The 27,240-nt window shown below is 47.3% G+C and overlaps 1 protein-coding gene across 3 annotated transcripts; it reads left to right on the forward strand.

The window, feature by feature from the left end:
• On the forward strand, positions 1-26,872 carry TFAP2B (transcription factor AP-2 beta; the record flags this gene model as incomplete). Of its 3 annotated transcripts, none has more annotated exons than XM_079712311.1 (8): positions 1-81; positions 4,438-4,896; positions 9,678-9,738; positions 17,205-17,424; positions 18,987-19,105; positions 21,231-21,372; positions 24,257-24,516; positions 26,850-26,872. In XM_079712311.1, the coding sequence occupies 8 exons, from the start codon at positions 1-3 to the stop codon at positions 26,870-26,872; spliced, it is 1,365 nt and encodes a 454-aa protein (XP_079568437.1). The 3 variants fall into 3 exon arrangements, with proteins under 3 accessions (XP_079568437.1, XP_079568435.1, XP_079568436.1); XM_079712309.1 differs by lacking the exon at positions 26,850-26,872 and adding an exon at positions 3,237-3,263 and having other exon boundaries at positions 24,257-24,931; XM_079712310.1 differs by lacking the exon at positions 26,850-26,872 and having other exon boundaries at positions 24,257-24,931.
• Between the last annotated feature and the right edge of the window lie 368 nt (positions 26,873-27,240).

Consider the following 27,240-nt stretch of genomic DNA (forward strand, 5'->3'; position numbering starts at 1 on the left):
ATGCACTCACCTCCTAGAGACCCGGCTGCCATCATGCTCTGGAAGCTCGTGGAGAATGTCAAGTACGAAGATATCTATGAGGTGAGCCGACACCCCCGGTTGCATCTTAGAGCTTTGCAGATAGAGAATTTGAGCTTCTTGACACCCCCAACTCATCTATATTTTTAAGCTATTTGCTCGTAGATTTCCGGTCGGTTTTCTCAGCTTTCTCCAACTTTTGGAAAAGCTGGCTTGGGGAAACTTCGCTATTCTGAAAAAGGACTTTAAGGTGGAAATCTGACGACTTTAACTTAGGGGATTTCTCTTTTTTTTGTTATTTTATTTTTCTTTCTTCGTCGCCCCCCCCTTTAGTATCTGATGGGGAGCAGTGTGCTAGTGAATGTGGGCAGAGAAAATAGAGACTGATAAAGGCAGAGGCTCTCCACGTTTTGAGTGTGGGAGAGAATTAGGTTTTCAAGACTACTTCGTAACAGATTCGAGCCTTTAATTTTTATTTTCAATAACATTTTTGAAATCGATAACCAACGGATCCCAGTAGAGGACGAACATATAGAAGGAGGGAGGTCGACGGATAGATGGACAGATGGATAGATGGATGTAGAGAGAGCACAAGCCAAAGAGCCGTAACAGATAATTTTTTAATTTTCTTTTTTTCTCGTGTTTTGCTTTGAGAGTCGGGGCGTCCAAACCACCCCATGTCTTAGCATTTTTAACGAAAATTTCTGCCCGGGTCGAGTGCGCACCATTCTTTACCGCTGAGGCCAGGGAGACGCGTGTGGAGATGCTGCCCGAAGCCAGGCGGGAGCCTGCCTCCCCGCGGACGGGGCGCGCCGGCCGTGCGCTCGGGTCTCGGGCGCCGACGGAGCGGCGGGGCGGCGGGGCTGCGCGTGGGCCGGGCTGCCGGGCGGAGAGGGGACGGCGGCCCAGGACCGCGGAACTTCGCTCCGAGCTCACCAGCCTGGGAGTCCCCGAATTAGGCGTGAGGGGAAGCGGGGAAGCGAAGACTCCGAGGAGACGTCGAGGGAGGGAAGCGGGAAAGAAAAACTTGGCGGAAGGCGAAGAGAAAGGGGCAGAGGAGTAAGGGACGGGGAAGGTAGAAGCTGGCGAGCGGGCAGCGGTCGGAGGTCGGAAGGAGGGGAAGTCGGAGAGGGGAGGGAACACGAGAAGCCAAGTCTCGAGCGATCGGCGCGGGAAGCGCTCGGTCGGGCGAAGCGGTCGCGATGGGACGCCAAGACGATCCCCACCCCGCGGGGGACACGCCATCCCTCCGGCTCCGGGACGACTCCTGAAAGCCGGGCGGGGAGCCGCCGTGCGTACGCTAGGAACGGGCTCCTCCCGACGCCGCCGGCCCAGCCCCGCGACCCAGACTGCGGCTCCGCGGAGCCCACGCGCGCCCCGCCGCTGCCCGGCTGAGTTTCGCAAGCAGCGCCCGGCGCCCGCGCCTGGAGCCTCGCAGCTCTGCCCAGCCCCGAATCTGATTTTGGGGGGTGTGTGCGTGTGCGTGTGTGTGTGTGTGTGTGTGTGTGTGTGTGAGAGAGAGAGAGAGAGAGAGAGAGAGAGAGAGAGAGAGAGAGAGAGGTGAGAGGGAGAGAGGAGATTCGTCTTTCTGCGGAATGATGATTGGGGCTTTCCTTTCCTCTTTGTGGTTGTGTATTGACTGTAACGAAGAGCCGCGCCTCCGCCTGGTGGGGTTTGTTTCTGTTCGGCCTCCTCTTCCTTCTTTAACAGGCGGGATAATGGTCTAGTCGAAGGAGCTAGAACTGTCCTAAAGAATGTGAGCGCCCGAAGTGGGCTTGGCACGGGCGGGGAAGGGGCCACGGTGTAAATAGCTCAGGGTATACAGAGAGGGACTTCACTGGGTTCCGAAAAGTAAGCAGGATAAAACTCGTTCTAAGAGTCTGGAAGGTAGACTGGCTAAATGGGAAAGGAGGGAGGGAGAGAAGAAAGGGAGGGAGGGAGGGAGGGAGGAAGAGGGAGGGGTGGAGTGGAAGAGGGAAAGAGGGGAGAATAAAGGGGGAGGGAGAGAGAAGAGACAGAGAGAGAGAGAGAGAGAGAGAGAGAGAGAGAGAGGGAAAATCCTGCAGGTATTCCTATCTGCCTAATTTTTCTGCTCAAAAAATATAGGAGAACCCGCAGCCCGGTGGAAGGAGCCTATTTAAGTCGGGAGAAAGGTTGAACTTTAACAGAAATGGCAGTTAGGCCAGTTGAACGGGTTCCTGAAACATCCAAAAAGGTTTTCTGTTGCCCCTGGCTTTGCCTGGAAAGGATAAGTTTAGTGTACTTGAAGATTGATTGCATATATTTTAAATTGAAGTAGAAAAAATCACAGACTGCAGAAGCACTAAAGAGGGAAACGCTGCACGAGGGATGGAAAGCCCCCATCTCGCCTCTCTCCTTTAATAAATAAGCATAATCTCCAGTATGCGTGAAAGTCTGCAAACGTCACTGTAAACAACCAGGCTCACCGGTTTACTTTGCTCTCCCCTCCAAAGGAGGAGGCAACGCCTTTTTATTTTGTTTTTTAATCTGCACAGGAAGCACCTAGGGCGATCCATTCTTCCCAGTAGGAAAGTCCCTCTCCAGAAACCAGGACACCTACGTTCTGCACAAGCCCCCAGCGATGCTGTCTCCCTCACCGCCTGGTCCAGGGGAGCAGGGGCTGCTTTACGCGCGTCCCCGGCTCAGTTAATTGAAGTTCTGCCTCTTTCCTGCTAAACTTTTTCCCCGGTCTGCCTTCGCCAGCCCCCTCGTCTGATTACATCTAGTAATTCTCCACTGAATGAACGTCATTTACAATAGTAGGGAGCTCTGCGCCCGCTGCTGCTTCACGCTCCATTTGTCCTCCATTCTCCCTTTAAAGTACTCGTGTAATATTAATAGTCATGAATATCAATTATTATGAGGAGGTGTAGGCAAGCGGAGGGAGGAAGGGGCGGCCGAGCAGTCTGAGCCCAGCTTCGGGCGGAAGAGGACTGCTTCTGGAGCCCCGAAGAACCGCAGAAGAAAAAAGCCAAAAAACCAGCAAGAGACCGATGAACAGCTCTGTGTGTGTGTGACAGGCGACGCCAATCTCGTTTGACGGGGGGGGGGGGGTACTTTTTTTTTTTTTTTTGATGGCTTGTCCTGGAAACACCTCAAGCTCGGCTCCTGTGTCCAGCTCGTTTCTCTGCTGGACTCCTTGATTTTTTTTTTAATCATTGTTTGATTTTGAGAAGTAACCAGGCTTTTTTTTCCAGATGTTAGTCCACACCTATTCATCCATGGTGAGTCTGGATTCACGTTGTACCAGAATTGCATGCTCCCTTCTCTTACTGTCTCTCTGTCTCTGTCTCTTGTGTGTGCAGTCTCACTCTCTCGTCTCTGTCTTCCTTCGAGCGCCTTTGGCTTGGTAATTTAGCACCATAATTGGACGAGGCTGCAGCTGCTTCTCTGCATTGTGTGTTCGTCTGAGCTCCATGAGTCAACTGGGGAGGGGAGGAGGCCGAACAGAAAAACTTTTTATTTGCCATTGCAGTTTGGAAATTTAGGTGACTATTTCTCCAAAAAGAACCATGGGGGCTTTACCATGGCATTTCCACAGAGGAGAGGGAGAAACTCACACACACACACACACACACAACACACACACATCTCCCCCCCTCCCTTTTCACTGAGTTTAGCACTCCACTTAGGACCAGCGCTAAGTTGTCTGGGCCTTTTTTTGTTCGTTTTTTTTTTCCCCCCTCCCAACCCCAGGTCCTTCATCTTCATTCCCTGGAGTAGGACAGCAATAGATATATTTAGAAAAGCAACCTTAGAAAAACTCCTGCGAACCACAGTTCAACTTTAACAGCGACTCAGGATATGATTTCGAATGAGATCCATTTCAATCAAACACTACATAAATTATTTAATTCCTCTTGGGTAGGGAGGGGGACTGGAGACTCAGATCAGGCAGATTCCTGGGTCTCCTGGAATGACCAAGTCGTGTGGGGAGCTCCTGGTCAGCCGGCTGGGTTAGGAAGAGGAACAGCACAGCTAATAGTATGAAGTTTTATTTGTCATGCTTTGGGGCCTCTGGAAGAGTTAGGAAAATATAGTTTAAAACACCCAGAAGAGCAAATACCCTATGTCAGACTCCTGTATTTTTCATTAGGGAATTGAGAATCTCCCCCCATACACACTGTTACTTTACCCTCACCCCTTTTGCCGGCTTTGCACCCCAACAGAGGGCTTAGATGTTGGTTAAGTGGGTGATTCTCCCCCTTTTCCCCCCCAAAGCCTCACATTTGGAATTGCTGAAATCATGTACCCTCTGAGTCAGCTTGGGAGTCTAAGTTTCAGACTCTTGCGTCCCCTATCCCGGGAAAAAGAAGATGCCAAAGGCGGGCTTCTCCATTTGTCGATTGTATTTTTTTCCTCCCCTTCTCTCTCTCTCTTTCTCCTCTCCGCTCCCAGGACCGGCACGATGGCGTCCCGAGTCACAGCTCACGGCTCTCCCAGCTGGGCTCGGTGTCCCAAGGACCTTACTCCAGCGCCCCGCCGCTGTCCCACACGCCGTCGTCAGATTTCCAGCCACCCTACTTCCCGCCCCCCTACCAGCCGCTCCCCTACCACCAGAGCCAGGACCCCTACTCCCACGTCAACGACCCCTACTCCCTGAACCCCCTGCACCAGCCCCAGCAGCACCCCTGGGGACAACGACAGCGGCAAGAAGTGGGTTCAGAAGCCGGCTCTCTCTTGCCCCAGCCTCGGGCCGCCCTGCCCCAGCTCTCGGGCCTCGACCCCCGGAGGGACTACCACTCGGTCCGCCGGCCGGACGTGCTCCTGCACTCAGCACACCACGGCCTGGACGCGGGCATGGGTGACAGCCTCTCGCTGCACGGTCTCGGCCACCCCGGGATGGAAGACGTCCAGGTAACGGCACACAAACAAACACACAGTAAACAAATAACAAATGCGCCGGGAGGGGGGACAGGCGGGGAGGGACAGCTGTGTCTCCTTTGGGGGAGGTAGTTTGCATCTTTAGAACAGCACCAGCTGGACACCACGTACGGAACTGTGTGTATACGTGTATGGCTCTCTAGTGGCGATTTCTGGAGGTCCGATGATGAAAGCTAGAAGCCCTAGAAATGAAAGAATGAAGGAGAAAAATATATGTGTGTTTTGCTAGTTTAGGATCATCAGAATCAAGGCTAGATGTTTTTGTCTTGCCTTAGCTATGCGACTCCTTCCTGTTCTCTTGTGCTTCGTGCGAGCAAGCTGGGTGCCCTCCCCAACCCACCCGCTCTGCATGCCCAGTAGTGGGCCTGGGCCCCCTGACATGGCAGGTGGAGTCCTGACTGCCTGAAGCTGCAGCATGGAGGTGCAGGGACCTCTATAGAGGTTCTTGCTGGATTTGCAAAGACTTTGTTAAGCATGACAATGCACAGTGGAAGAAAAACATGTGCTATTTTGTCCAAGCCAGGTCTTACTTTGAATGTCCCATAAGCTGTTGAACCCTTTTCCAAGATAATTGAGTTCCAGGGTCATCATGCGAGAAGTGGAAGATCTGTGAGGAGAGACCCAGAAAGTCATAATTCTGTTTGGGAATTCATGAGGACACATGTGATTTTGGAGATTCTTTTCCCCCTTTGGACCATTAAACGACTGTGGAGCAATGTTCTCCAGTCCTCCTGTCCACTAATACCCTCTCCCCAGTGTCACCACCCCAGTTGAAGAGGCATCATATGTTTGTTTCTTAAAAGGCTCCAAACACTCCCCCACCCACTCACTATCCCATCTGCAACCTACACAATGGAGCCTGATTTGGTGGAGAATACTTGGTTAAACTAAACAAAGAAACATCAAAGAAATGATTTATAAAAACTCTCTGGGTGATTCTGAGCAGGTCTCCTTTTCCTCCCTAATTTAAATAGTCTCCAGAAAAGATAAATATGGTTGAAAGGTATTCAATGGATCCTTCGGTCTCATTGGCATGCTTGTATATATTATGCATCATTATGGACATACCTCTGAAGAAAAGGAAAACAATATGGGAAAGGGAAAGGGTGCATGAGTCCTTCCTCTTTACCTTGCTGAAGAAAATGTATTTTGAACAGTTAAAATGTGGGGACAGAATTAAATGCTGTCTGTGTGTAGTCTATGATGGTTTACTGCTTTCAAGGAAATTCAGTTATTTAATATTTCCAAAAATGACAGAATCACCTGAGTTGTGGCTGGATTTACCCATAGTCATAAGAATGGTAGTTTTGTTGATTTAGCCGAGCTTAACTGTCCCTGTCTGGAGATAATGCTCATTTCAGAATATCATATGAGAAAGGAAATATTTAATCGTTTTTTTTTAATGCATTGGGGTAATATATGTCTGGGGGAAGAAGTTTTTAAATTAACCTTTCTGGGTACGGTTCAAAGTGCTAGATAATGAAAGTGGATCAACTCATCAGCGTTGCTGTTGGCAATGCTGCACTGGCCGTGTCACCACACTCGGCAGGCCTAGTGGTTTAGGCGACCGAACCCAGGGATTGCGCCCAAAGAGGGAACAGATTTCTTTGGTTTTAGTTTTTTGTTTTTTGAAAGAGAGAATCGTGAGCGGTTTGGAGTGTTTTGGTCAAATGCAAGGGGCCAGAGAAAAACAGGGCCAGGTCGGTGTGCATTTGGGAGAGCACCCTTGTCGGAGTTGTGGCCGGAGCTCAGACCCGGGAGGTGGACAGAGCCCAGAGCAGAGACAGCGCAGGCCCAGGGCCCTCGCTGCTCCCCGCCCACCCCACCTCTCCCCGTTCCTCGCCGGATGCATCCCAGCAGGTCGCCTGGCGAGGTGGGGAGGCCCGCGGGACTTTCTCGGGTCGACCCTCACTGCAAGGGGTCTCGGGGGATACACTCCGCGCCTGTCCCAGGAGGGGAACGACAGGGGCTGGGGCGATCTCTGTCTCCGCCGCGATGACAGGCGTCCTGAGGCCGGGGTGTGGTTGACGTGACACGGGGCAGGTGACAAAGAAAGACAGGGGGAGAGATGGACCTAGGACCAGACCCTCGAATCCAGAGGCTCTGCCTCCTCCGTCCAGTCCCGGAGGATCCACTTCTGACTTAGGGATCTGGAACGCGGTGGGGGGCGGCGGCTAAAGTTGCAGGAGCTGATGGCGGTTTCAGCGTTTCGCGTTTCCTGCAGCTACGGGATGCGTGGGCTGCGCCCCACCTGTCTGTAAAAGGGACCAGGGGTGCCTCAGCCTGGACCCCAGTCACTCGTTCCATCTCAAGGGCCTGTTGTGTGTGCTGGATCCCCCTACCCAATTCAGCCGCGGATCAGGCAGATCCCAGGGCGCTGCCAGGCCGGGGGCCCTCACACCCAGCGGTGCTCACCTGGCCTAGGGCTGGGGGGAGATGTTGTGTGACCCAGACACACACGCGGGGCCACCGCCCCCACCGTGAGAGAAGCAAATGAGGAGAGCTAATTAACCAAATGCTTCTAATAATTTTTTAAATGAAACTATAAAACCCTGTCAATTTCTCTTTCAATTTACTCACAGGGGCTATTAAACCAGCAAATCGCTGTTTGGGTTCTGGGTATGCTACATTCTACCCATTGTGTGTGTGTGTGTGTGTGTGTGTGTGTGTGTGTGTGTGTGTGTGAGCGCGCACGTGGGGAGGGGGGGCGGTGTTTAAAACTCGGAAAAACAGCATCAGAAAGAAGAGAGAGCGTGAGGTGACACCTAGTTTGGAGCTTGTTTAGTTGCTGTGAACACCTCTTTCCTTCTTCCGATCTTTGCTCCTAACCTTTCATCACCTTTACTACCTAAGAGTGTAAACATATAAGGATGTTAAGTCAAAGCCCTTACACACGCACACACACACACACACTCAAACACACCCTAGTGTCTTAAAGCAACCCCTGGTATCACTTTTAACTAAAGAAGTCTAGTAATTACGAGTCTGAGTCGTTTTCTGGGCTTCCGCATGCAGTCCTAATTAAATCTTTACGATCCTCCCTGTGACGATTAAGCGCCAGCATGCTGCGTGAATATCCTGTACAAAAACCCAGCAGGCGTCCGTAATTAGATCGAAAATCAGACAAGAGCCTTCTCATTAACTACCACAACTACCCCACGTCGCTGATGAGGCGTATATACATATTTACGTACCGACGTGAGGGTGAGGTGTGGGCGCTCACGGTCCGGGGCCTGTGAGATCGCGGGTCTGCCCGCCCACAGATAAAGGCGGATATTTCTGTTCTGCGTGGACACGTCGCCACTGTAGACACGTGAGCACAAAAGGCGTGAATCTTGTGTGTGCGCGCCCGCGTGCATGGTGGGGTCTGCTGGGAGTTCCGAACAAGTTACATGAAGCATTTTTCTTTTTTTTTTTTTAAGCTTTGTACTATTTCTTAAGTTGGAGATGGCATGCATGGAAAATGGTCCTTACGGAGAATAACAATTTTCCCCATCTTTCGGAGAACAGAAGAGTGGCTATGAAAAACGGAAAGAAACAAATGAACATGACCCCTCCATGATTAGATCATCTCGTTTCTAATGTGCTGCTTGTTTGGGGTACACAGTCTCTTCCTGTAATGAACACACCCCCTGTCTGGGGACGCAGCTTGAGTGGGTGGGAAGTGCTGTCTAAACACAACCCCCCTTACAAGCCCTTTGCTTTTTACTCCTCTGTAGAGTGGGTGACAGATTAGTCCAAACGTAGGTGTCTAAGGATCAAGGAAAGCAGCTGTACATGGCAGAAAGGCCTAGCATTGATTTTCTCTTGGGAGTAGGGGGAGGGAATCCACTGCCTTTGGATGCCCTGGGATGCACGGCTAGAACCCTGTTCTGGTGCATCCTGACAGTAAGAATATCATTCTAACAGCTATTTCCCCTCTGAGATGCAGCCAACATCTAGGGTCGAAACTTTCCTTCTCTGGGATGAAAATGGCAAGGAAGGTGAATGCTCTTTGCCATTACCCAGGTGCTGACTGGGAGATCCTCCGTGTGTGTGTGTGTGTGTGTGTGTGTGTGTGTGTGTGTGTATGTTGGTGTGTCTGTAGTTACTGCCTTCCTAACAGGTGTGCTTCTTGCTGGGTAGCAGAGGTGGCAGGGTTGGGAGGGGAGTAGATTGTGCAGGTCCCCCGCAAGCGATTGTCCTGCAGCAGGAAGCTCACCCAGCACAGGGATGTGTGTGAACTGCAGTGGGTGTGTGGTCCTGACAGCCTGCAGACGTGTTCCTATGTGTTGCTGTTTGCATTCCATTCCAAATTGCTCAGACTTTAATTAAAATCCTATAATGTAAACTATTATGTATTTGTAAAATGACTCTGGGGTTAAGATGCACTGGGATAGCATAGAAAACAGAAATTGCTCTAATATTGGTGAAAATCTTTCAGTGCTGCCAGATTTTCACAACTCATAAGAGCAAATAATATAAAAGTTTATGTGTCTATGTAATATCTATGTTTAATGTAATAACTAAACCAATCCTGCATCCCAGATGTCTCTCACAGTTTCCTTTTTCCTCTTCTTCCATTGGAAGAATTTATAATTTGGGTGAATTTCATTTCTGTGTCCATTTGGAGGTAATAATGATAATAATAAAACCTCCCTTTGTGAATTAATATAAATGGAAATAACAGCAACTCCAGTTTGGAATGACATGATTTATGAGTGTGATTCTTTAATATCCAGTCGATTTGAATAGTGATGTTTTTATATTCACAGTCAGTTGAAGATGCCAATAACAGCGGCATGAATCTATTGGACCAGTCTGTCATAAAAAAAGGTATGGATTCTTCCCCCCGCAAAGTAAGAAAAGTTTCCTCCACGTTCATGTCTTTATGATGAGTTTTCACTTTGAGGGGTTTCATTATTTTATAAGACACAAATGTTTGTTCACAATCATAGCACAGCGACTATCTGGATGAAAATGCCTGTTGGGAAGAAGGAATGGGGGTGGGGGACCGCAGGGAGAAACCCGGATGAGAGAGACAGAGGAACAGAAACTATTGCCATTTTTCTCATGGTACCTTCGCTAGCAATTCTAGATACATTGTAAATAATTGAACTACCATCACGTATGGAACTGGCTGGGAGACACTGCTTTCAAAAATATGCTATAGTTATTTCATTGATAACTGGAGTTTGTTGAGCTAAACCTTATGCCATTGGGGTAGCTCCTTCTCTCTTGGCCTTTGTATTTTTGGGGTGGTCATTTTGTTCCCAGTTCTCTGTGTTTTATGAGTTGTTTCTTCTGATTTTTTTAAATTGTGCCAAATGTGTTGCTAAATATGCTTTTCCTGAGAAGCTGAGCCGGGCTCTGCACATTTCTCAATCTTCCTACATATGCATTCATGATTTAGTGTGACTGTGGAATCACCCCATACTGTTAAAGGGCATGTGATATTAACAAATGTTTGCAGTCTCTTGTACAGCTGTAAGCAAAATAATTAACTAATTAAACTAATTAAATGTAATTACAATAACTCATTTCGGGCGTATTGCAGCTGCTTAATTTTTCCCCCCCTCTTCTCTGACAGTCACTGAGAGAATGCCTGGCGATTAGGATGGCTGCCTGCCGAAAGGCCCGAATGTCACTCACACGCCACAAATTTAGGAGTTTGAATGTGTAAACAGTGCAATCTTTAATTATCACAAGAACTGGTATTTGGAGCTACAATTTTAACTACTATAAGCCTTTCTTATCGATGCCGGAGAAGGCCTGTCCTTCTGTCTGGTGTCAACAGTCCCTAGCTGCAGTCACTTCTGATTCATTTGAGCCAGAGGACATTCACAAAAACAAGTAAAAGAGAAAAAGATGCTTCAGAAAGTAATGCAGAATCAAGCCGGTAGAATAGGAGGGTTGTGAAGGAAGGATTCCAAACAGGGTGAGGTGTTCTCAATTTTCTTCTCTCACAAAAGCAGAAAAAGTCGCGTTGAGAGGTGGGAGGTGGGAGGCGGAAGCTGTACCTGAAACGATGCCATTTGGCTTTGGAACGTAATATCCCCAAGAAGACTAGTAGGGTTTGGGGCAAAACTATTTTAAGTGTTGCTCCAAACATCTCTCCTGCTCTTCTTTAGATAGTATCGTTTCGGTTTTTAATGCCAGGGTTTGGTTTTGCTGGGACACTCAGGCTCGTGCTTTGATTTGCAACTGCGCTGACAGCTCACTTTCACCATTTCCTCCTGGGTCTTCTCTTCTGGTTAATTGCTGGTTGATGGGAGGTGGGTATGGGGAGGAGGAGAGGCGCTTCTTCATTGGCTTTCTTGGTTTCTTTTCTGTTTTAGTTTCCGTCCCTTTTCATGGAAAGCTAGAACCCCTTAGCTCAGGGTTCTGTATCCTAGAAACAGCGTTGGGGCTGGCTGTAGGGCATGCCCAACTGATGACCAATCAGAAATGTTCTTAACAGCCAGGCCAATAAAAATATTTGGAACGTAGCTTACCTAACAAAATGGAGCTGAAAATATTCTTAGACGTGGGATGCTTTGGTTTCAGGGCTTGTATATGTTTGTCAGTGAAATGTGAATATGTATATATATGGGTATCTCCAGGAATAAGAAGAGGAGAATGCTGACTAATGTCACTGGTTCTGTTCTGGAAACGCAGAGTACTTCTTATGGCCTCCAGAATCTTTTTTTAAAAATGTGCAGCTTAAAGTATCTAAGTGGCACCCCAGTCATTTTATTGATTTAGGGAGTGTGGTATGAATATAAAGTGTGAGGTCAATTCTATTATTTAATATTTCAGTTATTTGCTTTATTACATGATGAAAATATACTAATATATTTTTATCTTTGGAGAGCCATGGGCAAAAGAGGAATAAGTGGTTGATTTACTTTTCTAGATCACTGTGAATCACTTAAAATAAGGTTATGGGTTCATTAGCTCCTTCCCTGCCCTCTGGTCTCCCGTCTTTGCCCCTCCGCCACCTTTATGAGGGATGACTCCCAGAGATTAATTTCATAAAAGAGGAGGTGAGAACGTTTCCTGAACTAAATATTCTAAATTTCAGCAACTGGCAAGGGACTAGGTTGCTTTGTTTTCTAATGGGCTTTTAGAGAGATTTAAAAAATTCTACCTTATTAATAAAAAAGGCAGCAACTGGCCCAGGTTTAGGTGTCTCTGCTTCTGTGTGATGTATTGAAGGCGGAAGACTTAAGACATAAAGGATATATGTCTCTGTGTGTGGGTCTCTCTCTCTAATTATGGAAGGTCTCCCTCCTAAAATTTAACCAGTCCAATTTTCACCCGTGTTGCTATCACCCCATAGATGGTAGGTGAGCTCTCTTGTTATGTTTGCTATCTGGGCTTAGCTGACATTTCTGAAGTAATTTAGTTAAGAGGAAATGAGTTGTTCCCAGTAGAGAGAGCAAACGAGTGGAGTGAAGGTAGCCAGCGTGATAAATGGCTCTTTCATTTGAAGATCTCCAGAGCTCGTTTACGGCTAATTTTCTGTATTGGCCCCCTTTGAGCTATTAATGCAATCGGCAGGGATGGGGGCCCCTCTCCTCTTAGCTGCCCCATTAGAGCTCCCATTAAGCCAGCGAGTCTCAACTCCATGGCAGGAGTGGGGGGAGTAATGAAAGGTCCTTTTAAAACTCTCCTAATCTAAACCGGCAGAGGGTGGTTAATACGATTTGAAGGGGGCTGGTCCATGAGCAATCAATAAAGTAATAATGAGAAGGATTCGGTGCATTAACAGTCTAAAAATCCAACGAGACATTAAAAAATCATTCTTAACTCTCAGTTCCATTAAGATTAGGAATCTGGGCTGGGAGGGGGCAGGGTGGTGCCCAGCTCACGTAAATGATCACTGCCACCAGCCTACAGCCTAACCTAAAGGAGGCTCGCCTAGGCTTTCAGAAAAAGTTTTTGGTGCAATTAGAGGCCAATATGCAATCGGCTTGACGCCTTAGGTAGCAGAAAAGATGCTGGGATTTCTTGGAAAGGCCAGAGTGGCTGGAGTCCAAGGTCCAAATGTTGTGACTGTGGGGCATTTTCATTGGTCTTAGGGATATCCTGTTTGGTTAGTTTCAGTTCAACCTCCTGTTCTCTCCCACTTTTTTCCCCGTTAGTTCTGGCCCCTTCCCCACAAAAACACTTTGATTGGTGTGGATTTTCTCTGGGTGGGGGGAGATATAGAAATTGCCAATTTCAATTACAAGGGGTTCTGTTGGGATTCCTCCTTCTGAATCTGTTGGAGCCTTTGAGAAAGGTATGAGTTTCCTCTCAAATGGAGAGGTTCACATTTCCAGAGCCGACTTGGATCCCAATTGGTATTTATTCAACTAGAGACTCTCAGCTACGTTTCCAGCCACCCAGGGAGAAATCAGAGTTCATAGAATTTCAAAGCTGGAAAGGTTAGACACTCTTCTCCAACTCCCATCCCCACCCCCCAGTGTGGAAACTGAGACAGAGAGAAGGCAAATGATTTTCTCAAGGTCCCACACACCGAGTAAGTGATGGGACCTAACTCAGCCTCTTAGGCTTTGCCCCTAAAGGATGCCAACACTGGACGTTTGTATTTTTTTTTTTTTTATGTTCCAGCTTTCTCTGTGGGAATCCTTTTATTTTTCTTTCCAGGATTTCAGTGCTCACATTTATACACATGCTCTTATATACATGTGGAATAACATTTAGCCTGCAGGTAGATGAGAAACAATGCAAGTATGAGGAAAGCAGTGATCTGCTGGTGAGAAAGAATTATTTCAAGCAATGCTCAACCTCTTGTGGCTTCCTGGTGTAGTTTCCATATTTAAGTCCAGGTGCATTACAGAGGGACTTATGCTTCAATCTATTAGATGGGTTCATTTCTTCCTTCTCTCCCACCAGCAGGTCAGATCCACAGAGGACCTGCCTCCAGTCAGACACAAAGATCTCAAAGCTGTGATTTCATACTTAAGTTTAAAGAGTAAAGATGAAGAGCTAACTTATTAACACTTGGGCTCTATAGAGTCCACTAATGAATAAGATTTTCTCCAGTTTTCCTTCCTCTCTCTTAAATAAAACTCCAGTCCTTGTAATGAAATATTGATCGGTTTTTAAACCTTTTTTTCTTCTCCTCCCATATAATGCAAGTTTAAAGAGAGGGGAGCAAATTTGGGAGGTGTTACGTCCAGAGGTTGGCCATGCTATCCAACTGAGAACTGAAGAGGAAAAAAAAAAAAACCTCCCAGTTTTAATGTATGCACAGAAAATTGTAAACATGTAAAGAACTGAAAGCTTCACGCTGAGTTTTGCTATGCTCCATTTCCTTACCATTTCCTGCTGTCGCTTTAAACCTATCTTAGTCATCTCTGGGTCCCGTGAGCAGGGGCAGTGCACTCATAATTACTAACAAATCAACCGGGCCCTGTTGCTCCCTGGGTTATTGATAAGCTGGAGGAAAACAGAAGGGAAAAGACAAAGAGAATAAAATATGGGGTTAATCAGGTGAGGAAAGCATGTGTGAGAGTGGTGGGGAAGGTAGAATGGACTTAGAAAAGCATAGGGACAAGAAATATGTAGAGTCTAGTTTAGGGGACCAATACAAAGGCCCGGGTGGGAGAGAGGTTTAGAACCTGAGGACGGGAGAGTAGAGGGTGCAAACAAGATTGATACTTAAATTAGAAAACAGAAATGTAACCTGAAGCACCTCTGCTCAAATAGTCTTGGTCTTTGAGGGGAAAAAACAATGCCACCCTCCTCTTCCCCCTCCCCTTAGACAGCAGAGTGCTGAAGGGAGCTGACTGGGTGGGTGATATTTAGGTGATAATGTATATGCAAAAAGGTACAGCCCTTGGGATGGAGCGATATACATTCCCCAAAGGAAATTGCTCTTGTCTGGTAAATCAGGCAATTAACAATAGTGAAATTAGAGGGCAGGTTATAAAATGTCTCTATAGACCTAGGTTTTCAAGAGATTTGGCGCCTGGGACTGTGAAAAGCAGGTAAAATTCCAGTTCTCAGGAGATACTCAGTTATCCAGTCTGGGAAACAGGAACTGAACTTACTGTTTTCAGCTTAGTGCTAAGGTGTAGGGCAAGCCATTAATATATTCTTTCTAAATAGTATTTAAATTGTAAAATGTTGCTGAATATCAAAGATGGGATTTTTTTATACATTTTATTTCTGTAGTTCATACCATGTTAAAACTACAAAGGGCCGTCTATATTTTGGGGAAAAGTTTTCCCAGGGTTACCATGATTATATATTATTTGCTTATAGTGCTTGAATATGAATCTGAAATATAGAAATCAGGACTGCAGTGAAAAAAAAGACATATTAAAATAGATGTGGATATTGTGCAAGATAATTAAATGACAGGGTGTTCCCACACCAATCACTGTTTTTTTAAGTAAGTCACTTAAATCCATATTTTACTCAAATTTATTTAATACACTTCAAATTTGCATTGGTTCACTCTCAAATGAGAAGCACTTCACTGATGAGACTATGATGAGGAGAATCAGAAAGAAGAAAGCTCCCTCCGTAACTCCCCACCACCGCCTTGACGGGGCAGAAGATTCACTCTGGTACCTAACGTCATTCATCTGCCCTGAGACAGACTCTGTAGACAGATCCAGAAATCCCAGAATGTCTACTAAGAAGTAGAAAAAGGGAATGCTTCAGTCTTCCCATCCACTTTCCTCAGAAAGCCCTTTCTACAGGTGTTTGTAAGGGGCCAAATGCAATTCATAGGGAATAAAAGATCTGGGACCTACCTGGCTTTTAGGAGTCTCTAAATAATCATGGAGGTCTGAGTGCTAGGATCTGTGGTAGAGAGAATAAGCTGTTTCAAGAACCCTCAGGGTGGTTAGTCTGTTCTAGACAAGGGAGGTTATGTAACTTATCTGGTGTGTGGGGTTCTAGGCTCCAGATGGTAGAAAGAGCATATCTTTCTCTTACTAGAATTACAGAATGAGACAGAGTCTTTATTAAAGAGGGGGAACGGAAGCATCCTTTTTCATGCCAGAAACATTGCATAAATCCCCTGGACTGGTGATCACCAAATAGTGCTTGAGGGGCTTCAGATCCCAAAGGAAGTAGCTAAGGTGTAGGGCAAGCCAGGAGGGGATGTTGCCTGCCCAGTGGCTTCTAGAGCCTGCAGAAGAAAAATGGGCATCAGCAGTGTAGAAGTCCAAGGGAGCGAGACTGTCAGGGAACTGGGAGGCTGACCTTTCACTGTTCCTCATTCCCAGCTCATTCCCAGCCTCTGGTTCTATCAAGCCCCGCCTCTTCCTGAGGTGCAGATGACACTGAAACACAATTAAACAGAAATACAGGCTGAAGAGACTGAATGCGCCTGGGTAGCAGTGGCAACCAGCTGTCAGCTCTTATTAACTTCCGCATAAAACATACCTTGAGTGCGGTTTGTTATCAATTACTTGCCGAAATGAAACAACTGGGGCAAGGCAAGACCGCTGCTCACATGAATTAGAGTGATTGGTTGATTGATCAGGGCACCTGTTGTAAATCATAACTGCTCCAAACAATCACCAGCCGGTGCTTTACATTAATTTGTAAACAAAATTCATGTCACCGCAGAATTGCTTTCACTGGAGAGGAGCATTTGGGTTCATTCCTTAATGAATCTGTTGTTAGGATGTTGGAAAGAATGGGATCCACTGTAGAGAGATGAGCAGCTCTTTTGGGCCCAACTCCCCTGTTTAATGGTATTATTACTTGGCTGTTCTTGGGCAGGGTGACAGATGGTGCCCACCCTCCTGATCCTTGCCAGTGATGACCATAGATTTGTGTCCAATGGGAGAGGAGGAAAGGGTTCCCATAAAGACCATTGGTATTACTATTTTATATCATTGATAGGGATGATCACCTCCAGGCTTCAGCACCAAATGTGATTATCAGGAGACAGATGAGGACACTAAGATTCAGAGAAGTTTAGTGAGATGTTTAAGGTCACACAGCCAGCACGTGATGGAATCGAATCTGCCAGGTTTCACAGCACAATCCAAACTCTGGGCTGCTTGTTTTTCTTGATTTGTGTAGTGAGCGGGACAGCGGCAAGCGACTCTCACATGTCCACACGCATGGGGTAAGTTTCCAGAGGAGTGATGGCTTTTGCATTTGTTTATACACAGTGCTCTGAACGCACCGCAGAACCACGGGAACAAACACTACCTCCTGCAGCTTTCCGCTTGGATCCTGCCCTGTGGCCTCGCCCCCTGCGCACTCAGCGACACATTCTATCGGCCGGTCACCAGAATGGAAACCCGGTCACCTTTATGGCATTTTTTTTTCTCCCTCTCTAGTTCCGGTTCCTCCCAAATCTGTGACTTCGCTGATGATGAATAAGGATGGCTTCCTGGGAGGCATGTCTGTCAACACCGGTGAGGTGTTTTGCTCGGTCCCCGGCCGTTTGTCTCTGCTCAGTTCAACTTCAAAATACAAAGTAACTGTGGGGGAAGTTCAGAGACGGCTGTCGCCCCCCGAATGCCTCAATGCGTCTCTCCTCGGCGGCGTCCTCAGAAGGTAACCCCCTTTTTATACTTTTTATATAACCACTTTTTATACTGCGCGGTTGCCTAGCAACCGGATCCCTAAGTGCGTGCAGCGGCCGCCAAGTGTTCGGCGCGCCCGCGCACGCGCCGCCTCGCCCTTCCGCTCACCTTGCGGGCCTGGGAACCTTCCACTTTCACTGCCCGGCACCTGGCGCCCCTCTCCCCATCCCCAGGACCCTTCGAGGCATTCTCTACCTTGAATGGGACCCACAACCTAAACTTACCTAAAACAGGAGTTTCATGGAGCAACCCCTTTCGTACCTGCAATGTACTCTGATCTCAACTTTGTTTGAAAGTGCACTTGGCGGCCGACTAAGTTGGTCCAGTCCCACTAATGCATTGTGCCCCGCAGTTTGAAAAGCTCTGTTCTAGACTTGTGTGACTTCCTTTCTTCAGTACCACCACCAGTAATAACAATGACACCACTTTAGAAGTATTGACAGTTATTCCTTGGGGCTATTCATATGCTCCCCGATATTGGAGAAAGACAATCTTATAGACTCCTTGTGGAAACTGGGGAAGGAGGTGGCTTTTATCTTAAGATTCAAAGCCTCCCCAAAAGTCCCTGCTAACGCCTGAACCCTTTGGTGAGTGTCCCTGATATGAAGGTGACATTGCATGAGATGAATTTTTCAAGTTAGCCTATCTTGGGGGTTGAAAGTCCCTTTCTTTCCTAAAAGTGGCTGGGTGAACAGTACAGCAAGAGAGGTCAGAGTAACTGTTTATTTCTTGTAGTTTTGCTCAGACCTTAGCACATAAAGGGGGTTCGTTGGGAAGCAGTAAGGGTGTGACCCACAGACTTTTCTCACTTTGAGTCCTTTTGCTCTGGTCTACTTTGTAGTTCAGTTTTCAACTGAGTCCTTTGAGCCCCACGATGTGGAAGTTTCTTTCAGTCACCCCTGGGCATTGATGGTGGGTGTATGAAACTTACTATGCGATTAAGTGAGATAATCCATATAAAGTGCTTATCACATAACTAAACTCCCTCTAATGCTAGTTTTAGTGTTATTATGATTACCATCGTCATTAGTTTCATGTTTCAGTCTTCCTTCCCCTTTTAACCCAATTCCATTTTATAGCAACTCTTGACCTCTTCCTCTCAAAGCCCATCTGTTTAGGCCAAGCCTTCTCCTTCTGAACCACACAGCTCTTTCCCTTTTTCTGGCAAGGTTGTACTTGCCCGGTTTCTGCTCACCTCACTGGCTCCATGACAAGGAAAGAGCTGGGCTTGTGAATGTGCAACTTCTACCTTCTCTGGACCGACAACCTACACCCTAATTATTCCCATCTGGTATCTTTTTTTTTTCTCACCAGATAGAAAAAGTAAACGACTCAATTTTTTTTATGCTCTGTATTGCAGAAATTAAGCAAACCTCAGCAAACTATCAGCAAATAACCAAAAGGAAGAAAAAAAGAAGTGCTAACCTCAAGTTAAAACCTCTTCAAGCTCCACTGGGCTTTAGATTGCTAAGTCTAAACTTTGTTTCAGGAACACTCTGAGGTTAATCAGAATGTTAATTCTTGCAATTTCAGAGCCAAATCGAAAAATGGGGGGAGATCTTTGCGAGAAAGGCTAGAAAAAATCGGTTTGAATTTACCCGCGGGCAGGCGCAAGGCAGCAAATGTCACGTTACTCACCTCCCTGGTGGAAGGTAAGCAAGACGTTTGGCCATTTCACGAAGTGGTGGAGCTTAACTGTCGGCTGAAGCCTGACATTTTACATGTTTTATGATTAACTGGAAATCATTGCAATTGTTGTGCCCTTTTGAGTTGGATGTCAAGCGATTGCTGGAGAGAAGTTCAAAGGTCCTTTTACTTAGAGGGAGCGGCAATTGTCCAGAGGCCAAGGGACAATGCAAGGGTCCCTGAGCTCTGGAGAGTGCTCAGGCCTAGTCTCCAAGCCAGTGTAGGGGGTCGTCTCTGCCGCCAGGTGCAGGACATGGTGCCTGAAACACCCTCTGTATGAACTCCTGCAAGAGTAACTCTGTAAGAAGCAATGCATTCTATACACCTTCTCCTTCCCAGATTTTACCTCTGAGTCGTCAGTAGTAGAAAACACAGTCGATTTATGAAACTATTATTGCATTCATGACCTCTAATGGTTATTTTAAAACTCGTTTCACTCTCAGGGCCCCTATCTCCTGCTGATTACCTGGGACTTACTGTTATTGAAATACAGCTTTATAAGACCAGTGACCTAGGAAAAATATGGGGTGGGGAGTGAGGAAACATGGAGGGGAGTCGTGTATGATCTTCAGCTGTGAATTTAAAGGCCCATACTTATAACAAGCACACTCTAATTTGCTCATCATTTTGGGATTGCGGATGATATTTATGATATGTAATAAACAGGATCTTCACAGTCTAGAACAAGAGGATCTGCATTTGAATCTGTGGGATGTGGAAGGGATAGGAAATAGAGCCAGATGGACCTAATGGAGGGAGTTGTAGAATTTTCTCTAGAGTCTAACATGTAGGTCTTGGTTTTTTCTTCTATTTTTATGGATGTGATATAATGACACTCCTGTGGGGAGTTAGTTTTTAGAGGAGGGGATCTTAGAATATTTAGGCAGCAACAATAAAGCCATCACATTTACAGGCATTGCACTTTGCTATCTTGAAGGCAAAGTTGCCTGGCCCAAACTTACCCCCAGGGACAGCGGTCACTAAATTTCTCGACCACATTTATTAGTGGTTGACTCTTAGCCTGGGGGTTTTACTTTTTGCCCTTTAAGGTATTGCTAATATCACAATCTTCATTTTGAAAAGCAGTCAAAGTAATTTCAGCCCAAGACGGATTTAGGTGGAAAAGGAAGGAAACTGGAAAAACACTGAAATGCCAATATTCATTTGGCAGTTTTCAGTGTTATGAGTTGTTGTAAGCACTGTACCTGAAGTCTTTGGTTACTATGCTAATGATGATTAAAAGTAAGTCATGCTCCTTAAACATAACGTTGGTATGGGATAATTCAACATATCTCTTATTCATGTCGGGATCTTCCCTTGAACCCCGAAGGCTATGCTTTAAAGGGCAATAATGCTTTATTCGAAAGGGGCTTCCACATAAGTTAAGGAATCTTTCAGCTGTCCAGGTTTTCTATAGCTGCTGTGTCACCTTTGTACAGTAGAAAGTCCTTAAGTAAGAGAATGATGGCAGGAACCTCTGAAGAGGAGAAACCTGAAACCTAACTGGCAGGAAACTGACAAGAAGAATAAATATTTCATTGCTGGATAGAAACGGATCCATATACGATTTACATATTCTTTAATATATGTGGACATAGACACACAGGGATCTATATTTGTATATATTAGTTATTATAGGAAGATACAAAAGATAGGAAGACTTTTACATTTTATTTAAAGCAGGTGTAACATGCTTTTAAAAAGAAAGGGGGAATCTGGCTTGACTATCCAGCTCACTGTCTATCTAGGTGCAATTGTAAGGTGGCTCCTGAGTGCCTGCCCTCCTTTCCCTTAAGACAAAGCATGGGGTGTGGGAGACCTGAAGCTGTTCAGGGGATGTCTAGCTAGGACTTGGCTGGAAGGACGATCAGGGAGAGGCTGGAAAGAGCGGCAGGAACAAAGTTTGTTCCATCAACGTTAATTACGGTCTGAGAACCACGTTTAGTTTGGGCATCTGTCTCATCTTTGCTATTAACCCTTAACAGTTGGCCTCTTTTGTAAATAATAACAGAATTGACCAGGGAACGCCTCCTGCCCTTGGGATGGTCAGGGACTGGGTGCTGATTATTTCCTCTGCGGTTGTCTTTTCAGGAGAGGCTGTTCACTTAGCTCGGGATTTTGGGTACATTTGCGAAACGGAGTTTCCCGCCAAAGCTGTTTCTGAGTATTTGAACCGGCAACACACGGACCCCAGTGACCTGCACTCCCGGAAGAATATGCTGCTGGCCACCAAGTGAGTGTCCTGGACTCGTGGTCCTCATCCCAGACTCCCAACCTGCGGAGCCGCCTCGCTTGGGAGGAGGCGGTGGGAGCGGCAGCGCAGACTTCCTCCGTGGGGCAGGGAAGCAGCTCAGTGGTGGCAAGCCCGTGGCTGGCCGGCTAGGGAACCCACCCAGCTCCGCCCCCCTCCGCACCCACCCCTCAGCGTCGATTATGGGCTTCGTATTTGTGTGTTTTCTCTATTTCCTAGTTCCTGAGAGGGATGGCTTTATTCATCCGAATCCAGGCTTTTTACAATTCACATCCCCAACCCCGGGGATGGCAGGCAGACCTTTTCCGGTTGGGTCCCTGTTCCAGTTCTTTCCTGCATCCCTGGATGCATATTTCTCCGTGGGGTCCACATCTCCCTGTCTTATCCACACAGCCACGCGTGCTCGCTCAGGGTGTCTATATGTCACCCACGTTCACCCGTCTCTACCCGCAGCTCTAATTACTCTCTTTCCAACGTTGCTGTTTGGCATCTTCCACAGACGTAAAATTTACTACAACTCCAGAGGGGAAAATAGTAAATCTCTGGCTAAATTTAGGTCTAAGAGCTCATTTGAACTTTTACAGTGGGTTTTCTATTTATTTGATTTACTCCTGTCTTTGGCTTCGATGTCATATTGCTGGTGTTTTTATGGCCGGCTCAAGCCTGCAGTGGGCGGCGCTGCGTGCGCCCGCACGTTTCTCTCGCAGGCGCGGCCCAAAACAGCGGCGCTCATTTATTTAGTGCTGGAGGACGCGGTTTGTTACGTTGACAGCGTAATTTAAAGAAATATATGGAAGGCTGAAAAATCATTTGCTCAAATTTGTCCAGATGTTTTTGAGACGTGATTGGAATTTGATTGCCCCTTTCCGCAGGGTCAAAAAATATTAATGTCCCAGAACTTTAATTGCTTACAGACCCTGGTTTGGGCTTTGAAGATTTAAAATGTTTGACTCTAAGCATTTGTTCTCCTCAGTTCAGCATTTCCTTTTTGGCACTTTGGTAATGAGTACAAACTTCAGGAAAGCCTTTAACCATCTCTTCCAACGATCAAAACCTGGCACCCACCGTCTTTTTAGAAGGCTTTCCTCTGATGTACCAACTAGCAATATAATAGATCTTTATCAGTAGATTGCCCTCTTACCTCTTGCCCTGGTGGCTAGTGGCAGGGGAACTGTTGGTGCTTTATAAAAGAGTAAAGGTACTTTGGGGGAAAAATAAAACTAAAGTGGCTAAATTAGATGACAGGATTCCACAAACAACTCTGTGGTTTCCCTAAGGGGTGCTTGTGGCTTCTCTTAAGGCCAGCACTTCTTAACCTGGGGGGAGTATCAGAATCAGCTGGGGAGCATTTTCAAGATAATTATTTGTGGACCTAGCCGCAGGCTCCCTGAGTGGGAATCAGTGAGGGTGGAGGCCTGGATGTGTGTATTTGATCCCCACAGATGATTCTGAGGTATCTCTGGCTTAAGAACTGCCCTATTTAGGTCAGAACTGTTACCCGTTTCTTCCTGGTTGGGAGGATGTATGTATGCATTTCGAACAGAGAAAAGAGTAGTGAGAGGATTCCTGGTAGTGTCCTCTACCCATCAGCCTTAAAACCAAACACCTTTTCTGGCTGCTGCAGGTTGGGGAGGAGGTATTGCCCATCTAATTTGGCCATTTCTCCTCCTGGGAGTAATCCCCTGGGAAAAGGTGCCCCAGGGTCACTGACATGGGCCTCCAGGTATCTGCCCTATTCACCTGTTGGCCAGGCCAGGTGTCACCAAGTGTCAGACTATCCCAGGGAGGCCTGTGATTGGCGTTCTGTGGTTTTTCTTTTCTCCCCACCCTGGAGACCAGGTGGAGTCAGGCTGGCAGAAGTCTGCCAGCCTGTGAAAGGCTATGACCTTTGGGATGCCATACCTCTGACCACAAGGTGAACCAAGCCACTGGACCTTCAGGGCTAAAATCCTTTTTTCCACCTCCTATATCAAAAATTTCTCAAATAAGTTTAGTCCATAGTTAGGCACGCAGGATTTCTAAGGCTGGGAGATTCCTCTAAATTGTCAGTGCCTTGAAATAAAAACCTTCAACAATAAAATTCTACCCTCCCTGGAGTCTTAACCATCTACCTTTAGGTTTTATTTAAACAATGTGGGAATCCTTTTATATGGACAACAATACTGTTGTACAAAGATCTTCGGTAGCCTGTACTTTAAAAGAAAGGGAAAACGGGGGGTGGTGGCGGTGGGAATACTTCCCTTCTCAAATGCTGCAGGTAAACAGCTTTTTGCTTTGAATGGAATCAGCATTCTCTCCTGGAATAAACAGTTGCTTGCCCTGGGCCACGCAAGGCTCCAGCAATCTGCTTCTGTGCCAGGGACAGGCTTGTGGCCCAGGGCCCTAACTCTTTCCCGGCTTTTTGAGTCTGATCGCCAAGAGGTTGGAGAGGCAGGGGAGAGGAGGGGGAAAGGGCTTTTAGAGGAACTGTCAGGTAAGAGCTAAAAATTACTGAAGATTGCAAATCAAACGCTAAAGCTTAGCACATTTCCCAAAGCGGGGTTTTATGCAGTCCTGGAATGAAGGGGGGAAAGACGGGCAGGGGGCGGGGGGAAAGGCCAGGCTTTGGGATGGAAGGGGTGCCTAAAATCCCCACCCCCGCTTTCCTTCCAGTCCCAGCTGCTCTAGAAGGGAGAACGCTGGGAAAGGAAACAGAGCGGAATCGCCCGCATTAGCCTCGCTCTCCGGCTCTCCCGTGACCGGGCGCCCCTGGGCTCGTGTGAGCGTCTCCTTTCGAATGTCAATGACAACGACGCTGAGGGTGTTTTTTTTTGTTGTTGTTGTTTTGCTTTCTTATTGTTGTTGCTCCTCTCCCGCCGCTTTGCAGGCAACTTTGTAAAGAATTTACGGATCTGCTGGCTCAGGACCGGACGCCGATCGGAAACAGCCGGCCCAGCCCCATCCTGGAGCCGGGGATCCAGAGCTGCCTCACGCACTTCAGCCTCATCACGCACGGCTTCGGCGCCCCGGCCATTTGCGCCGCGCTCACGGCCCTGCAGAACTATCTCACCGAGGCGCTCAAAGGCATGGACAAGATGTTCTTGAACAACACCACCACTAACAGGCACACGTCTGGGGAAGGCCCAGGTAGTAAAACTGGCGACAAGGAGGAGAAACACAGGAAATGAAAAATTTAAAAAAAAAAAGGAAAAATGTTTTAAATACAAAAGGAAAACAGAAAAAAAATTAATTTTAGCTTTAAAAATATTGGATTGGCTTTGGAAGAATTATATTAGGTAGAATACACATACAATCAAAGTTAAAAAAAACAAAGCTAAATAACTTAAAAAAAAAAACTTGAGGCGTACCACGGAGCAACAGTATCGGTTCTCAGTGTCTATTTCAAGATACACTTGGAGACAACCGTCCGGATTTTCCACTTCGGTTCTTTCGAGCTTAGTAATACTGATAATAAAAAGAAAACCATGATTTTTTTCCCTTTGGAAAATAAACATAAGACTAAACGTGAGAAAACTCTAACTTATTGGAAGAAAATCGGAGAAACCGTGTCGGTGTCAGTGCTTTGAGAGCTGGTTGACTGAGACGCACGAACTTTTTAAATTTTTAATATATTTTTAGGAAACTCTCTGGCAGTCCCCGCCCTTCCACCTCACCTAGCCCCTCTCCCAGCCACCCTTTTTCTACGTTGCCCTCCCTCCCTCCGGCTGTCACGGGAATCTTCCGGGATGAAAAGGCGTGTGGTTAGCCCTCTGGTGCGCTGTTGTGGTCCCCTCGGTGACCCCGCCCCCGCCCCGCCCTGTGTCCATAACTCAAGGGGGCCCAACTCCGGGCCGTTTGCTTAATTAGGGAGGGCGAGGGCGGGCGGGGCGGGAGGCCCGCGGGGACGCAGGCGGTGGCTGCAGCTCTCGGGCCGGCTGGCCGAGGAGAGGCTCCCGTGGCCGAGGAAAATCCGGACCAATAAGTTGATTCAGACTCCTCATCAGTTCTTTTCCGAAACGTTACTAGTTCCCAGCCTTGCCAGCATCTGCCTACAGAGCATCTTGCATTTGTTATCATATGTGTCATCTACCAATTTTAAGAACAATAGTAAAACCCAAACACAATATGAATACGTTGATTAGTATGTAATTCCTTCGGAGGGGTATGTACCATTTCATTCTCTTCTGTTTTCCAAAGCTTTGCCCGCATGGTTTATGAGCTTCTTCAAAGAGGACTTGGGCTTCCTACACAATCTATAAGGTACAGAGAAAAAAAAAATCCGATCCCTTTTTAATCACAGCCTGTGTGTCAGAATTCTGCAGGTGCACTTCTTTAAAGAAGCTCAAAGGGAATAATTTAGAAAGTGGCCAATAAGAGATTGAAGCAGCTTTGAGTCTAGTTGCTAACAGATACCTCAATACAGAATTCCGGGGAAGTGGGGAGCTGCTAAATGAATTTTAGGGGAGAGGAGTAAGTGTTCTTGGAGCCCAATATTTTAACATTATTGCCTGGCCTTTCAAACGGATTCCATTTCCTTGGGCTCTTTGGCGATTGTGGGGAAAGCAGCAGCTTTGCTAGTGGTCGAGTGGTCGCGGGGAGGCGGGTGGTGCAAGCTCCCGTGTTTCAGCAACAATTGCTTTCTTACAAGATGCTTTATGAATGAGGCGTTTTTCCCCCTCCCAGACGTGCACTTGTTTTTCGCAATAATGGTAAAATAATGCAAAGTGAAAGGAGATGTATTTCAGCTTTGAATGTTACTGTCTGGATACACTGGGACTATTCCCAGTGGATAAAGTTTCATACATTTAATATCTCTCACTTCTGGCAGCCCTGCGCCTTTCTTGGGCTTCACCTGAGCATTATCTTGAAATAAGATCTGAAACCCATTGTTCCCACCATCCCCAAAGCAGCGGGAAATCCCCAGGGGCGAAGGAGTGGATGACCTAGGTCTCTAAATAGAGTGTGCATGAACGCATCTCTTTAAACAAAGTAGGCATTAGGACCTTTGCAGCATCCCTTGAATATAAAGATCCAGAGGTTTGTTCTGCAGGGTTTACAGTTAGGACCCACGGGGACTATCAGGTCTGCTGCCCCATGGGCCTTGGCCTGGGGAGGGGGGAGGTTAGAGGGTCGGATTTAGGAACCTGCTGAGTTTTGCACTGACATTTTTATGGGGGGGCTGAGTTAGGGAGCTGGTTTCAGACCACCAGGAGGGCCCAAGCAATGGCTGATGTCAGACCCCAGCCCATCCACGTCAGCTTCTTTGGGGGCCTCTGGGTGTGCAGGGCTCAGCCATAGATGAGTTGATAGGAGTGCAAAGGCCGGGAACTAGACCTCAGGGAGCGTGTAGACACTCCATCTCTTCCCAGCTCAGAAGCCTGCGCCTTTGTCCGAGGGCCTGGCCGCTTGCATTAGACGTATTCTGATTGCCAAAGGCCGGGAGAAACCGCACTGAAAACCATCGTCTCCTTTCCTTGCAGGGCAACGCGCCCCACGCGTGTGACGTGCGAGAGACGCGATGGACGCGCCTTGCTCTTACTGTGCAGGTCCCGAGAGCGTGGGGGCCACTCGCGCCCAGTCGTGTTGAGGACATAGAATCAGCCGCTGGAGGGGCCGCGGGCCGCGCGGGCCCTTCCCGCTCTCGGTCTCACCCTAAGGGCTAAGGCGACCGAGAAAGCCCGGTGCTCCAGTAGGTAATGGGGCGGCGCCCCGCGGGCTGCAGGCGGGAGGGGTCTCAGCGCTGCCCGAGCCCCTTGCTGCCAGCGGCCGCCCCGGGCGCCTGCTTCCCGAGGGCGAGTGGCCTAGAAATGTCCAGGGGATCGGAAGCTTCCCCCGCCTTTGCCGGTACGAAGTCTCTCCACCCTCAGGCTC

Source organism: Hyperoodon ampullatus (genome assembly GCF_949752795.1).
Source record: "Hyperoodon ampullatus genome assembly, chromosome: 10".
NCBI classification, from domain to species: Eukaryota; Metazoa; Chordata; class Mammalia; order Artiodactyla; family Ziphiidae; genus Hyperoodon; species Hyperoodon ampullatus.